The sequence below is a fragment of the Platalea leucorodia genome, assembly GCF_965183815.1.
Source record: "Platalea leucorodia genome assembly, chromosome: W".
In the NCBI taxonomy this organism is placed as follows: domain Eukaryota; kingdom Metazoa; phylum Chordata; class Aves; order Pelecaniformes; family Threskiornithidae; genus Platalea; species Platalea leucorodia.
In genome coordinates this window covers 25,952,760-25,968,378 of record NC_138859.1, presented here as the reverse complement: position 1 = coordinate 25,968,378, position 15,619 = coordinate 25,952,760, and the positions used below count along the sequence as shown (strand labels likewise).

The following is a 15,619-nucleotide window of genomic DNA, read 5'->3' as shown; positions in this document are numbered from 1 at the left end:
CCTGCTAGTACTTATCACAGATACCTGACAGTATTTAGCCCAACCTACACAACAGTGAATCAACATTCAGATACTCTTACAAAGTCTTTAATAAAAATCAAAGAGGAAATGCCCTTTTCTGTCTATCTTATGCTGTGATATTTGAACCAAAAAATCAACTCAGAAAATATAACTATGTAATCTTCTTGCTATTCGGCCCGAGAAAAGCTTGCAGAAGTGTGAAGGAGCATGTTTCTTCAATAAGGACTCCAATCTGAGGCTGAGATGGTCACTGTAGGAGGAAGTACACACATTGCTCATGCATTAGCTAGAAGGAAAGCATTACAGACAATGAGAAAGAAAACATGATCAGCAGAGAAGACCAGAAATATAAGACACAAGAAGGAAAAAGAAAGAAGCTGTAAAATAATTGCACACCATGATCAACACAGTTAATGGGAGTTTAACATTCTCTTCTATCCTGGCTGAAAATTTTCATAAAGTGATCTTGTTTATTCCTATCACATCTATCTGCTATTTTTCACCAATACTTTGTGACATTACAGACAAAGATCTCAAGTTATATATTATTTCCCCTTAAAACTATAATGCTAAAGAGTATTTTCAAAAGCTCAAATGCCAGAGAACAGTGCTTTCAATAAAATCTGGCAATGCCCCAAGGTACTCAATTCAGAAACCTATGTAAAGTCACAGAGTCTATGCTAAAATTCTCCACCACTGATTCTCCTCAAAAGTTTGGTGCTTTTCTTCATAATGAAATAACAATATTAATGTGCTCTGGTTTTCCCTAAACCTATTGGAAATGTGCTTCTTATCATCTGACTTGCTTTCCAGGGCAGTGTATACCCTGGGACAGAGGAGTTTTGCTTCTCCCACACTGTTACAGACCCAACTCTGCTAGCAGGAAAGATGCTAGTATCCTAGATCTTATGGGATGCAATGCCTTGAGGAAATTTATATCAAACAATTATTGCGTAATCTCAGGGTGTAATAAAACCTCCTACACCATAAACAGGCATTGAGTTCCTGTTACACTTTTGCATCAGAAGAAGTGTCCCTGTCAACAGCAGCTACAGGTCCCTGTATGAACCCGCAGGATCCCCTTGCTGTGCATGTGGAAGAAGTTGAAGATTTCTGAGGGCATAGCGTGAAAACCAGGGCGAGGTTTCACATTGTCATAGTAGTGGTGAGTTATAAAAATCCCTGAGGGGTTCATGGGGAAGGCCCAAAAGCCAAAAAGACCTCTTCGCAGAGCTCCAGGGCAGCAGTCACCAGGATCAGTCCAGTGCTAATCCGCTTGGCCCGCACCCCTTGGCCGAGCCAGTAGCGTGAGACGTTGATGAGATACTGGGGATGAAAGTAATAAACAGCTTGTTGAGATTCAAAATCATCCAGGACATATTTGACCCGGATTGAGACATCTGTGTTGCGAGTGTTGTAGAAAGCTGGCAGAAGCACAGAAGCGTTCTCGTAGACCTGGAGCATGTCGTAGAAGGGTTTCCTCCATTTTTCCAGTTTATGAAATCTAAAGGGAAAAGGATGTGAGTGATGGTCAGACCAGCGCGGACTCAGTCTGGACCCAGCAGACAAGAAACCTCCAAAGGGCTTTTACTGAAACATTTCTGATACAGACATAATTGAAAGGGGAATATATTTAGATTTGTAGCTAAAGTGTCAGTATGAAATGTAGGGCAAAAATGCAGGGGATAAAAAAATACATTTTCTCTCCTCTTTTGGCAATACATTCATTAAACAGTGGACAAACTTTGTAGACATTTCTGATCATGTCTCACTTCTCATTTTATTATGAGAAGTATGCAATTTTTCCAAGGTTTGGTTAGCTGTATAGTGCACTGTGCAGTGCAGAACTGTATAAAAAGTGGCAAATACCAAAGTAGAGCAAAAACATTTCTAAAATGACTAACTGTAACATTTAAAAGAAATCCACAATGCAAGCAAATGATTTTATGTTGCTTGAGAAAAGAAACAGATTCCTCCAGCAAGAAAGGAAAGCAGGAATTAGCCCCATGGTCCCAAACCTGTCAGCAATATGGCATTAAGGTATTAACAAATTTAAAATTAAAATCACTCAGTCAATCCTGGCTACAAAGTTTAACTGGCATTTTTAAAAAACATATGAGAATGTGTGCTACTTTATTCAAGCATTTAGGGTGGGAACCAGTTGCTTCCACCCTAATGTGTCCAATACATTTGCCTGGGGCTTGCCAGCACGTTACAGGACTTCCAGGGGAAGGATGGCTCTGCTGTTATGATTTTAGCTCATCAGCTTCCCACTTTCTGTTATCAATGTGCAGGTCTAAGTGTTTAACACATTTCTATAAGTTGTTAGAAATTCCATATACTGAATAACTTCAATTCAGAATAAAATGTATGATTTATAGTGTCAGTTTAAAGTTATATTGGGGAAAAAAATTATCTGTAACATAGTTTAGTGAAAAGTAGATTTGGAAAAGCAATAGGAGATGAAAATACAAAAAACAGAAATGACCTCTCAGTAATTATACTGGGATTGACAGTCACGACATCCATCTTTACCCCAATGTCCATAAAGTATTTCTCAGATATAGGAGGCAAATTGCATCTATAAAGGAAAGAAATTAGTAAGAAAGTTAAAAAATTCCTTGCACCTTTTCAGGACTAGAAAGTAGAATTGATTTAAGCATTTCTTCCAAGCAAGAAATCTAGAAACAGATTGAGAATTTAAAATTGTATCAAAACATGTTGATGCCCAAACTGTGCATTAAAGTAACAAGTTCTTAGGGACTGTATGAAGGCCTCCCTTCTTCCCTGAGTCTGTGAGAGATGACCCCTTTTTGCAGATGTAGCCAATGCTCACTCATTTTGTGTCCTTGATAGCAGTTCAGCTATTTACTTTGGCAGTTTAGGATGAGAAATAGGATGAAGCCCCAAGGACAATCAGCCTATTGACAATCAAAGACTTCCTCAGCAACAGCTGAGCTGTATTCAATAATTAATAGATAAACTATGTCTATAACATTGCCTTTAACATGTTTTGTTTTATACCCAAGAGAATTTAGGGGAAATGCTCCACAAGAGACCAATCAATCCAGTCCTAATTAATCCAAAACTATATGCTTCCCTTCCTTTTCCCTTTATAAGTATCTATCTCCCAGCACAGTGTAAGAGCAGCAATTCTGACTCTACAGATTCACCAGAGGATGTCAAAGCTATTAGAATCATAGAATCATTAAGGTTGTAAAGGACCTCTGAGATCATTGAGTCCAACCGTTAACCTAACTGCCTGGTCCACCTCTAAACCATGTCCCTAAGCACCACATCCACACGTTTTTTGAACACTTCCAGGGACTGTGATTGTACCACTTCCCTGGGCAGTCTGTTCCAATGCCTAATGTTTTCCAATGTTTGCTCCTATTAGGAGCAAACTTGTGAAGATTTGCAAACCTTGACTTTGCCCAGGCTCCACTCACCTTGGCCTTGACCTAGATTCATCATCTCACAAAATTTACAGCATCCCTCAAGAGATGCTGAAGTTACTGAAACACATACACACATACACACAAGCCATCACACAAGATTCACTTCCATAGGAAACCCAGCTAAAAAAAAAGCTTCAGCATGTGTTATCAGAGGCAACATAAGTGGCCTTGCAACTAGTTTTACACTCAGTTTAAGCTGGCATTAGATACTTGCTGACAGTTTGAAAGCTTTTTGAAGTGATCTACAAGCCACAATAAAATCCATCACTGTTAAGATCCCCACGTCTCAAAAACACTGCCATGCCTAATTCCCAAACATCTCCATATTTTTGAAGATCAGGGCTGAATAGGAGAAAACCATGAAGGTATTTAGAGTAAGTGATGCTCAGTGTTTTCACAATACTACCATCAGCTGCCATCATAATTTCTCAGTCACAGGGAGAAGGTGAGTGGGGGAGCAGAGGAACGCACAAAAGTCCTTCAAAATCCTTCTCAGACTTAGGAGGTTCACATCTACCTCCCAGAGAGTCCCTCTTTATCAGGTCAGAGAATTTTTTTTAGCCACCTCATTCTTCTCATAGGCAATGTTATTTCCAGCACTTTTCCCTGCTAGGTCTTGCAATGCCCTTCTGAAGTCCTCTAGCATCCTCAGTTCCACCTAGCACTGGGCACTGTGCTCATTAGATTATATTTGGAAAAGGTTTTCAAATATTCAGCTTCAATATTTACAAAGAGTAAACTCCCACCAGGATTAAGAAAGACTGAATTTGTTGAAAGTGATAATTCCTTATAAAAATTATACAATCTGCATAAACTGTAGTTTTGTCATAGGACTTCAAAAATTCATCCCTGCAAAGAGAATAGTCCCATCTACAAATGCACCCAATGTTTCATCACAGATCTCCACTCTGGCCAGTAGATGAAGATAGACAGTAACAACTAGTAAATGCAATTCATGTGTGTGTATTTTATACATTCTATTGAACTATAATTAATTGCTATCAGAATTTATTTTATAGAAAAATCTTGGTTGCATCCTGCTGGCCACAAGCTTCCTGACAATAAAAGATTTTCCCAGGTGTCCTGCAGGTATCACTGAATGATAGCAGTGCTCCATAAGCAGTTTTTGAAACATTTTAAAGAATTGTTTTGTTGGTGACCAAGATGGTGATTCCTGACAGTTTGGTGAACTGGTGTCAGACTGGAAAGTGGATGTGTTCAGACCTGACCTTAAACACAAGATTTACTTTAAAATTGATGTCAGCAGACCTTAAGCTCTTAAACACTAGTATGTGTGAAAACACTGAGCATCGCTTACTCATAATGCTGGTCCCACATGTTTTGGAGGTGGTGAACCAGGGTTTTTTTTGCACAAATGCTGATGTACTTATTCATATTTCAGTTCTACTTAAGCCTCTATTTAATTAATTACTGGTACCAAAAGCAATTTCTAAGTTCTGTACTGATCTGATCTGCTCTTTTTATGCAGTTGTGGTACAGTTCAAGAAAGAGCAACAGTGGTAGAGGGACCTCCGCTGAAAGTTCTTATACATAAATGATGACATTTGCTGCCCATATTTCCACTTCCACTCAACAGTTTGTCACCTCAATGTGTAACATGTACCTTTCAATTCAACCAGACTGATAGCTGTGATCCAGCACAATAGAAGGGAGCCTACAATAACTATTTAATGTATATAGGGTACACTAAGCTTTTAAGAAGCAAATTATGTGAAGCCTGGACTGTTTCACAAATTAAAATAAGGCAATAGTTTTCTATAAAATGGGCACAAGAGGCAGACACAAGGGGTCTGAAAATAATGAATAGTGAAGGTAGGACCAGTAAAATTTTATTTCTCATTTGATGCCAAATTAAATTAAGAATGCAATGAGCCAAAATCTGACCTATTTTTTGCTGGTATGCAATAAGAGAAATTCATTGATTTATGCACAGTTATTCTAAAATGACAGGAATGTACCTAAGATCAGAAAATAGGCCAACATAACTAAAAAGATTTTTCTTTTCTACAGAACAGGTCATGAATCTCAGAGCTAGCTGTCATGTGCCATGACCTAGGAAAAGAGCTTAACAGGATTTAGACAGAGATTAGTCATGCATATGAATAGTTGTGGTGGGTTGACCCTGGCTGGACGCCAGGTGCCCACCAAAGCCACTCTATCATTCCCCCTCCTAAGTTGGACAGGGGAGAGAAAATATAACAAAAGGCTTGTGGGTTGAGATAAGGACAGGGAGATCACTCAGAAATTACCATCACAGGCAAAATGAATTCGACTTGGGGAAAATTAGCTTAATTTATTACCAATCAAATCAGAGTAGTATAATGAGAAATAAAAACTAAATCCCCCCCACCCCTCCCTTCTTCCCAGGCTTAACTTTACTCCCGATTTCTCTACCTCCTCCCTCCCAGCGGCACAGGGGGACGGGGAATGGGGGTTGTGGTCAGTTCATCACACGTTGTTTCTGCTGCTCCTTCCTCCTCAGGGGGAGGACTCCTCACACTCTTCCCCTGCTCCAGCGTGGGGTCCCTCCCATGGGAGACAGTCCTCCACGAACTGCTCCAACATCGGTCCTTCCCATGGGCTGCTGTTCTTCACGAACTTCTCCAATGTGAGTCTTTCCCATGGGGTGCAGTCCTTCAGGAACAGACTGCTCCAGCGTGGGTCCTCCACAGGGTCACAAGTCCTGCCTGCAAACCAGCGTGGGCTCCACTCTCCATGGGTCCACAGGTCCTGCCAGCAGCCTGCTCCAGCACGGGCTTCCCACGGGCTCACAGCTTCCTTCGGGCATCCACCTGCTCCAGCATGGGGTTCTCCATGGGCTGCAGGTGGATATCTGCTCCACTGTTAACCTCCATGGGCTGCAGGGGGACAGCCTGCCTCACCATGGTCTTCCCCACAGGCTGCAGGGGAATCTCTGCTCCAGTGCCTGGAGCACCTCCTCCCCCTCCTTCTTCACAGACCTTGGTGTCTGCAGAGTTGTTCCTCTCACATATTCTCACTCCTCTCTCCAGCTGCAATTGCTGTTGTGTAGCAACTTTTTCCCCTTCTCAAATATGTTATCACAGAAGTGCTACCACTGTCACCGATTGGCTCAGCCTTGGCCAGCGGTGGGTCCGTCTTGGAGCCGGCTGTCATTGGCTCTATTGGACACAGGGGAAGCTTCTAGCAATTTCTCACAGAAGCCACCCCTGTAGCCCCCCTGCTACCAAAACCTTGCCACACAAACCCAATGCAATAATAATAAAAAATCTTTCCCATATATATTAAGGATGATAAAAGTGCTGCTAAACTCCGTTATCCAGGGATGCAAGTCGTGGGACATCCCAGTCTATGCAAAACCTGGATAACTCCACATATGGTGGAGAGCACAATATGAAGACACTCAACCTTCAAAATTATTCAGGTGTCTCTGCACACCCTGGAGTCTATGGTACTGATTACTGTAACTTGCATTATCCAGCACTTGAGCTATGCACCACTTCAGAAACACACCTCCAAGGTACGTGAGCTGTACAGCGTGGAGCTATTAACATCTGGCCAAGCTGCTTGTCACACAATAGAGGTTGCACCTCTGGTTCAGAACTGCCCCAGAAAATTATGGCCACATTCACAGGACACTGCTCCTGGGCTAATGTCCACAGAAGGATAAATCCACAACCTGAGCAACAGGGGATGTCCTGAATGAAGACATCAAACTTTGTCAGTAAGTCAATGATTAACCACATGGAGTTAGGAAGAAATAATTCCTCAAAGCATAATTTTAAAATAAATATTATACCGTGAGGTGTTTTTTTTTTAAACATCGCTTTTTTGTGCAAGAAGCAGGCTTGATATGGCCAGTTTGGCAAATCCCATGTTTCCATGTGAGAGAGAATAGCTTTGCAATCCTTTATTTGTCATTAAAACAGGCAAAAAGAAAAATAGTGCTGTGGTGATTACCGAAACATGAAGTCTGTACTGTCAATCTCCCGGCCACATCTGCTGTTCTTCAGAATTCCTCTGTTCCCAACCACTGCACATTTCTTAAACTGGGAGCGGTGGTACGGCATATCCTGCAACATCACAGCAAGGAAACAGTTAAATATCCCAAAACATGGAGGCAACAAGTCTCTTTTTTACTTTTTCCTTTTTTTTTGTGCAGCTGCATCTTGATGCAGATGCACTAATCATAAGAAGTTGACACTGGTTCTGGCCCACAATATTCCCATGGTATATATAAATGGATGGGATTGTTTTCTGTGCAATTAAAGATAGTATGGGCAACTAACTCGGAGGGAAAAAAAGCAATAACCTGGTTTTGTCCAGACTTAATAACAGAAGAAGTCATTTTAGAAACTTGCTTTCCCTTCTGATTTCTACATGAGGGCATGAACCATAAAATTAGCGTACCCCAGGTGTTGCCTTCTGAGCTGCCTGCAAACTGCTTGCTCTTCAGGCTCTGATGTCCTGCTTTTGAGAAGTCTGCACGCATAGTTCCAGAGCAGCTAGTAAAGCCCAGGATGTCTAAGTCAGACAGCACATTACAGCTATTTATCAGAACCTAGCCCAAATTTTAGTGCTTGCTACCACTAATTGTACTAATAGTGTTAATGATTATTAATTAGCACTTGTACTACCAGCAGTGCCTAGAGCCTTTGGTCAAGCACCTTTTTGGACTTGTGTAGGATGCATCTTTCTGCAATCTTCGGGCAAAATTCTGTCTTCATATGCAGACATGCAGCTGCTGCTGAAGCCAGAGAGAGTGAAAAACACATCTCTGAGAACAGAACTGGGCCGTTAGGGTAAGAGGGTTGTGACGCAGAACTGAGCCATGCTACACCTTATGAATATTTAGAGATGTGCTTATATAAGCATGAGAGCGCTCGTTTTGGTACATACATATTTTATCAATAATTTCATACCGCAAACTACAGAGATGCGATAGTGGCATGACATTTCTAGGCGATTATTCCCAGGATATTTCCATAGCATTCATAAGCCATGAGGCAAAAGGGCATGCAATTACACCTGTCTGAGACAAGCAGCAGCTGTCTAACAGAGAGGCAATATAGAGTTGTCTGTGCTTTATCCAGAGATTTTTTAACACAAAATGCCTCGGCAGTCCTGAAAGGGAGATCAGAAGCCAGGTCTCCACACTCAGCACAAGGCTCTTGCCCTTACAGTCTTGGTCCCATGCTTTCAGCCCTTCATCTCCTACATTTGCCATGCTGCGGCCCTGCTCCTAGGCAGACGGTGGCTTTGGCCACATAAGTGCTGCCCAGTGAATCCCAAAGGCACTTTGGGATGGGATAGAGCCTGCAAAGCATCCTCAAGACATACCTGGATAAATACAACAGCAGCTATAGGACACTTAGCAAAAGCATAGGCGTCTAGTCTTTCATGCATTCATCTGCGCAATCGGGCAGGGTTTTGAGGATAATACTTCTGGACTTAGATGTACCCATTCTTTGCACATCTCCAGATGCCAAAGTGCTTTCCTGGATCTGAGCCTTTCCCCTCCTCTGCCCCAGTTTCCCATGTGCACGTTTAGATAACAGCACTATCCTACCTCTTAGTAGTGCTCCAAAAGCAAGTGGATTAAAAGTGGCTAGACCCTGAAGGACAAAGTTAATGACACAAATTTAAAAGTACTTAACTTGAATATTTTTCTGACTTTCTGAAAGGGATAAATTTCAGTTATCCCCTCCAAATATGCCATTTTAAATTCATGAGGTGTGCTCCATGATAAATCAATAGTCACATAAGCCCATTTCTGCACATCAGTCACTATGTGCAATGGGAATTGCCTACTGGTTATAACTTTGAATGACCCTCAGGTCAAGGATTATTTGCTGAAAAGGTTTTGAATGATCATTATGATGAATATATTTAAAAATTGTGCAACCTGTTCACAGATAATCTGCAAACAGAAATAAGTATAAAAATAGTTAGTCATTGTGAATATGAATTATAAAATAATCATGCCCCTAAAGAAGCAGACCTACCCCAAATGTTGGATTTATTGTATGTGAGTATTGTACTTTTAAAAAATTCTGATCAGTAAGTGCCTCTTTTATTCAGCTTTCTTAAGTTATTTCATTAGCCACTTTGCTGCTAGGTCAGTAATATTCTGCAGGAAAATATATATATATTGCATAGTAGAGCAGATGACCACTAGAAAATAGGATAACCAACTAAAATATCACATAAAAAAAAACATTTTCAAAGTATAAGCAATGAAGTTTGTAGAAATGTCAAACAGCCAACTGCTAAATGCTTGGCTATAGGATAGCATCTAATGCAGCACGTAGAGTGAAGTTGATTCTGCAAATGGACAGAGGCATGAGGCACCTTTGGAAACATTTTGAAGATTTCTTGGTTGATATGGAAGATTCCACTAGTATCCACTTCATATTTCAGTTTAGTTCCCAAGGGAATATTTTTCTGGGTGGTGAACAGAAAGTCAGGGGCATTGCAACACCTCGACAAAGTAGACCTGTAAAATGAAAAAGAGAGAAATAAGATCAAGGAGCTGATAGCATGCTTTAGGATTTGCAATTGCTATCACTTCTAACAAGGCATTTTTCAGCAAAAAGAAACTTTTTAGCTGTAGGAGGGGTAAAATGGTGGTTTGCTGGATTTTCCTTTAGAAAATTTCAGATTCAGTGAAATTTTCCTTGATTGAGGAACTTATGGTAAAAAAAATCAGAAGAAATGAGATCCCTGTACCTGTCTCTTCTAGGCTGCAGGAAATACATGTGAAAATTCTGCCCTGCTCCGGACCCCAAAGCTGAGCTTCTGCCCCCAATATCCTGGGGAAACCATCCTAATGAATTAGTCCCTCCCTGCTTTAGAGGTCTTCCACTTTTTGTAAATTATTTACTCATCACTGGACAGGAAACGCAGGGGTTAAAGTATTCATCTGGGGATGTGGAAGCTTGGCACAGCAGGGACTTAAACACAGGAATACCTAAAGACCCCACTTACCAGACTACTGTGGAGCATGGCACGCTTTGATTACAAAAAAACTTTTAAAGGTCTTAGTTGATGTCCAGTTACTATTATATACTTGACTCATGCAGAATGACACAATATGATGATCAGATCAAGGTAGCAATTGAGACTGAATATGTCAATGAATAATTTCTAATAACGAAATCATTAAATAATTACAAGCAGGTAGTGGGATTGAATTGTGATATTTGAGATATGAAAAAATCCTTCATTAGTTCTGCATTAAGGAATTGAAAGAGATATTGTTCTTTAATCTAATGTCCAACTGGTTTTCCAGAGGCACGTTCCTTAATGTAAATGTCTGATATCTGATGGAGGAAGACTGTCAAGGAAATTGTTTTCCTTAGTCTCTGGATACAAAAGCTAGTGTGATTTTTGTGCTTCCTCCCTCTCTGCTGCTTAAGCAGCTGCCATTTAACTTTTGCTGGATTCTCCCCATCTCACCTGATGGTCCAGAACAGGCAAAGGTCGAAAGCCCACAACTCAGTGTTGTTAGACCACCACCTTTTAGCCTCCTACTAGTCTACCTCCAAACTCAGAGACTTTGGTCTGCTTTTAAGGAACTATAGTTTCCCCACACATTCACACACTGGAGTCTCTGTCCCATAAGACAAAAATGAAGCAGACTTTGAACTTTTTTTTTCATGACTAGCACGATTGCTGTTCCTGGAACCAGCTAACAAAGGTTGGTTAGGTTACATCTAGGTGCCAGTGGGAGTTTCTTAAGCAGTGATATATCAGTCAGGCAGGTATAGCCAGAGACAGGAATCTTTCATCTCTTCTTTCTCTCAATGCACTGTCTAGGATGGAGAGGGGTTCTTTGCTTAATGTGCTGGTGTTGGTGGCCTGAGAGAGAGATGGTCCTCCTGATGGTCTTTAGATAGTCCTTTCTCATTGCTCCCACCTCTGGGCTGGCCTCCATACTTCAATGTGCTCCTTGTACTCTGGGCACAATCATTAGTTCTCTTACTCCAAGCAGTCTTTAAGATAGGAGGCTCTAACCCTGAATGGCTCCTGTCTTCAAAATGGGCTCTGATAATTACCCATCAAGTAATTTCCAGAAAAAAATATACTAAAAAATCCCTAAAAAAATTTATATGTGTGGAGCTCATGTTGGAAAAACTGCTATGAGCCGGGGACTAACAATTAGTTATTTTTAAAGATGTTAATGACTAACTCAGCACATGCATTCTCACATTCTCTCATTAACTCATGACAGCTATTTCCTGGAATTATGCAAGAGAATTTGGGAGAAAGTTGTGGGGCCTTATTCTAAGCAACAGCTCTGAATCATGCCAGTGACTTACAGACTTAACCAGTCTATGTTCCACTTACTCTGAAATAACGTAGTTTCTCTAGACCTACTCAAATATGGCCCTTGAATATACCAATATACAACATTCAAATATTGTTTTGGCTTCATTCTACTATTGCCTTCACAAGACCAATTTCAAAAGTTGTATCTTGAAAGGACCACGGAGGACCTTCAGCAAAGAGGAAGTTACATGAAGAAAGACAGAGTACTACAGAAACAAACTGCAGAGGTCTCCAGAGAGCAGAAAAAATATCTAGATAGTCAGGGAGTAATAGCTGAGAAGCCATTAAAAAAAAGGAAATGATAAACAAGGTCTGACAGTACCTAATACACCACAGAAAAAATCCATTTGAGTATTTTGTCGGCCAAATTTGCAGTGATTTCACCAATGATACTACCATTTTACATCACCAGAGAGTTAGGTTGATGTATTAGGTGCAGCCATTAAGTCTTGGCTCCATCCTCACGTCTGCCTGAATCATACCTGGAAAAGTCTTTCCCATACCAAATTCCCTGCTTTTCCTGGGAAGACTGTCCCGCATGCCAGAAGAGCTCTCTTTCACTCTTGCTGTTGACTTTTTTAAAGTAGAAAAAAGTCCATATTTATTCAAAAGGATGGTACTCCAACAGTAACAGTGTTATAATGCTTACTCTTGCTGTCCATATGAAGGTTTGATCTCTCTACAGGAAGCTAAACTCAAACTAAAGTAAACCTTACTCAGTCTCATTAATGTGGACCATTCTTACTTGAATAAATTAGCTTCTGTGACATTCATCTCCCATTTGCACATCTGTAGGCTCTTCCATCTGTCAAACAATTCAGTTTGTTTCACCCTAAAAGATAAAAAGAAAGAAAATAAAAATTCACTTTATTACAAGGGCTTCTTTTCCTAAAACAGCTGCAGCCAGGGTACCATGCAGTAGGCTTTTGATAGGGCAAACCAGTCAGTCTAACCAGTGCAAAATTTATCATTTTTATTTCTTTTTCTGCTCAGACATAGCAACTTTAAGCCATGTATACACAGGTACTAATGGAGCTTTTCAGATGTTTGGGACTGATTTCTGTTCCCTGATAGGCATTCTCCATTTCTTCAGGATAAAAAATGCAATATCAAGCAAGAAGCATCTACTGTACCAAAGTCTGTCCACAGTCTGCTGGGAAGCTAATGAGTGTCTGGCAACTACAGCGGCTTTGGGGGGAAAAGTTGCACCTAACAGAAGGGCCCAGCAGAGGGGGTATTGGAAAAGAGGATACTTCAGATAATTTGGCCAACTACCATTATATTTGGGTGAGGTTATCTCAATCCGTGAGATCCTACAGAACAGCACTGTTGGTAAATCCATCTTATAAACTGCAATAGCACACGTATAGGGATAAGCATCTGTGATGATAAGAGGACAGGAAAAGCTCTTTACGTAAGGATCTCTCCCTCCCTCTCTGTTAATAAATATACTTTTAGTTACATCAAAAAATGACATCCCTACTTCCACTAGGCTGATACAGGATGACACATTTTTGGTGATATCATTCCAACCACTTCTACCTTAGAGTTCATACATATTCTTCTGTATTTGGACAACAGAGATAACGAAGGCCTTGCAAATATCTAGAGCTAGGGAGCAATGTCATAATCTGGCTGGGAAATTTTGAAGTCTGAGATTTCTTCAAGACTGAAAGGTCTTAATGAGTTCTTTGAATAAAGCAAAGACTTTTAAGATATTTATATATTTAAAGTGAGTAGAACTTAGGTTTTCCCAGGCTGTGGAATTTACAGGAAGAAATTAGGTCATATTGTACTTTCTGTAGCCCACCAGAGCACATTAACTTGGAAATCTTCCATTACCGTAAGGGCTGACTTAGGAAATGTAGCACGTTAGAAGCAAGCACATCAGAAGAACCCAGCATAGTAAAAGAGCTTAATGACAAAGGCATCTATCGTAAAAGTAAGGCTAACTCCATTCAGTTGAGCAGGAGTCCACTACCTTCTATGTGCCATTGGATAAGATGAAGAGAAATGAGTAATTCTCTGTACCATCTGATAAGTATGCAGAAAAGCAATTAAAAACTCCCCATCTTCGGTAGAACATTGTCAGAAGTGTCACATTCTCACCCCTTCTTTTTATTTTTAAGCACTGCAAGTCAGCAAGCAGTGCAAAGTTGTTACTCGTATATCCTTCATCCAGTACCAAATATAGAAGACAAGGACATAACCTACATTTTTCTGTGCACAAAGTCAGCAAGGGAGACATGCTCAAAATTCATGCAGACCTGAAGCAACAAATTGTATTTGCTGTAGCCTTGATTGCTTAATGCTATGCACTTGTATAGCTGCACTTTCAATTGAGATTCTCAGTGCACTTTACAGACCTTAATAAGCCTTGTGGATTGTCAGTAAGATTACTGAACCACTGGGTTTAGATATGGTAAGGGATTAGGCATAATCTAAGCACCTAAATTCAGTGCAATGCTGAAAATGCAAAAGGGTAACACAAAAATACCCTGCTTTTCTCTGTCCAATGAGCTCCTCACTTTTTTGCCTGATTCCATCTCTATGGCTTCATGGATACATCTCATTCAACTCATTAGTTTTCTGATGTACATATAGGACCACAAAAGACAAAATACAGATATTTTATTATTTCTCAGAATCGCATTTTCCTACTTCTTAGTGAATGTTATTAACTTGTGAAACTCACTGCTGCAGGAAATTGTGGACTTCAAAAGTACAAATGGGCTCAGAAAAGATCTAAACAAATTAACAGAGAGATCTATTGTCCACTCTGACTACTGTAGTCTAGTCACTACCTACCACTCAGCAAGTCCCCATGACAGTATTTGTTATCAGGAAGGGTTAACCTTTTTCCTTCATTTCTTAGCCTTCACTGCTGGCCACTGTCAATGATAGAGCCTTAGGCTAGATGGACACTTGCTATGAGTCAGTCTGGCTGTTCTTACTCTTCAATTACCCTCAGTAGAGGACTTTTGGAATATAATATTACAAATAATATTACACTGTATTTCATTCTAAACAAACAGTGATACTGGGCCTGACCAAAATGCCTCAATGTATGTGAAATGCCTCCAGTTTTTTCAAATGGACCTCAGATCAAATTCAAATGTGACTACTTGCACATATAAGAGAACCTCAGGAATCCCTAATGAGATCCCTATTGATGGGATCTCTTAAGCTTTGCATCTTTGACAATCTTATTGTAAGCTATCATTTTCATCCTGCCTGAGAAGTAATCTTTTAGCAAACATTCATTAATACTTACATAGACAAAACCTTCACCTCAATGATGTCCTGCCGTAATTCCAGGCATTTTGTAGAGTTGTATTCCAAAGGCCCTTCATAAAACTCAAAATACCTGAAGAAGGACAAGAAAAAAGATTACGAATAAGCCTTAGACTGGAATACTTGTCTGTCTTACAGATCAACGGAAATTTGCTTAAAGTTGTGATTTATGATTTCTGCCTAACAAGACTACACTGTCTGGCCCATGGGCAGGTTATTACTTCACAGGAAAACACAGATGTCGTTGCTGATTGTAGAACAGCCACCCATGTCCAGTTTGCCCATCTCTACAAGAGTTCATCTATCTTGTAGGCACCAACAAGGACCAGCTACCTTTTCCAGCAGTCAGCACATGGCAGCTGCCACTGAAAGTCAGGGGAAAAGCACTAATCACTTAAGGAACACTGTTCCCATCCTTTGGGTGTCTGAATGTGCTGAGAGTTTAAAAATCAGTTCCTTAAATTTGCTCTTAGGTGGAAAGCAAAATGCTGGAGGTTGCATCTTGTCTGTGTAGA

General features: G+C 40.4%; 1 protein-coding gene across 1 annotated transcript in view; it reads right to left on the bottom strand.

Annotated features, from left to right (window-relative positions):
- Window positions 1–1,060: 1,060 nt before the first annotated feature.
- LOC309601593 (alpha-2,8-sialyltransferase 8E-like) overlaps window positions 1,061–15,619 on the bottom strand; it is a gene marked incomplete at both ends in the record, with an annotated part of 38,336 nt that continues 23,777 nt past the window's right edge. The window contains 7 exon segments of the mRNA XM_082334697.1: window positions 1,061–1,242; window positions 1,245–1,525; window positions 2,510–2,602; window positions 7,440–7,552; window positions 9,831–9,975; window positions 12,556–12,642; window positions 15,085–15,177. Coding sequence (XP_082190823.1) covers window positions 1,061–1,242; window positions 1,245–1,525; window positions 2,510–2,602; window positions 7,440–7,552; window positions 9,831–9,975; window positions 12,556–12,642; window positions 15,085–15,177 — 994 coding nt within the window.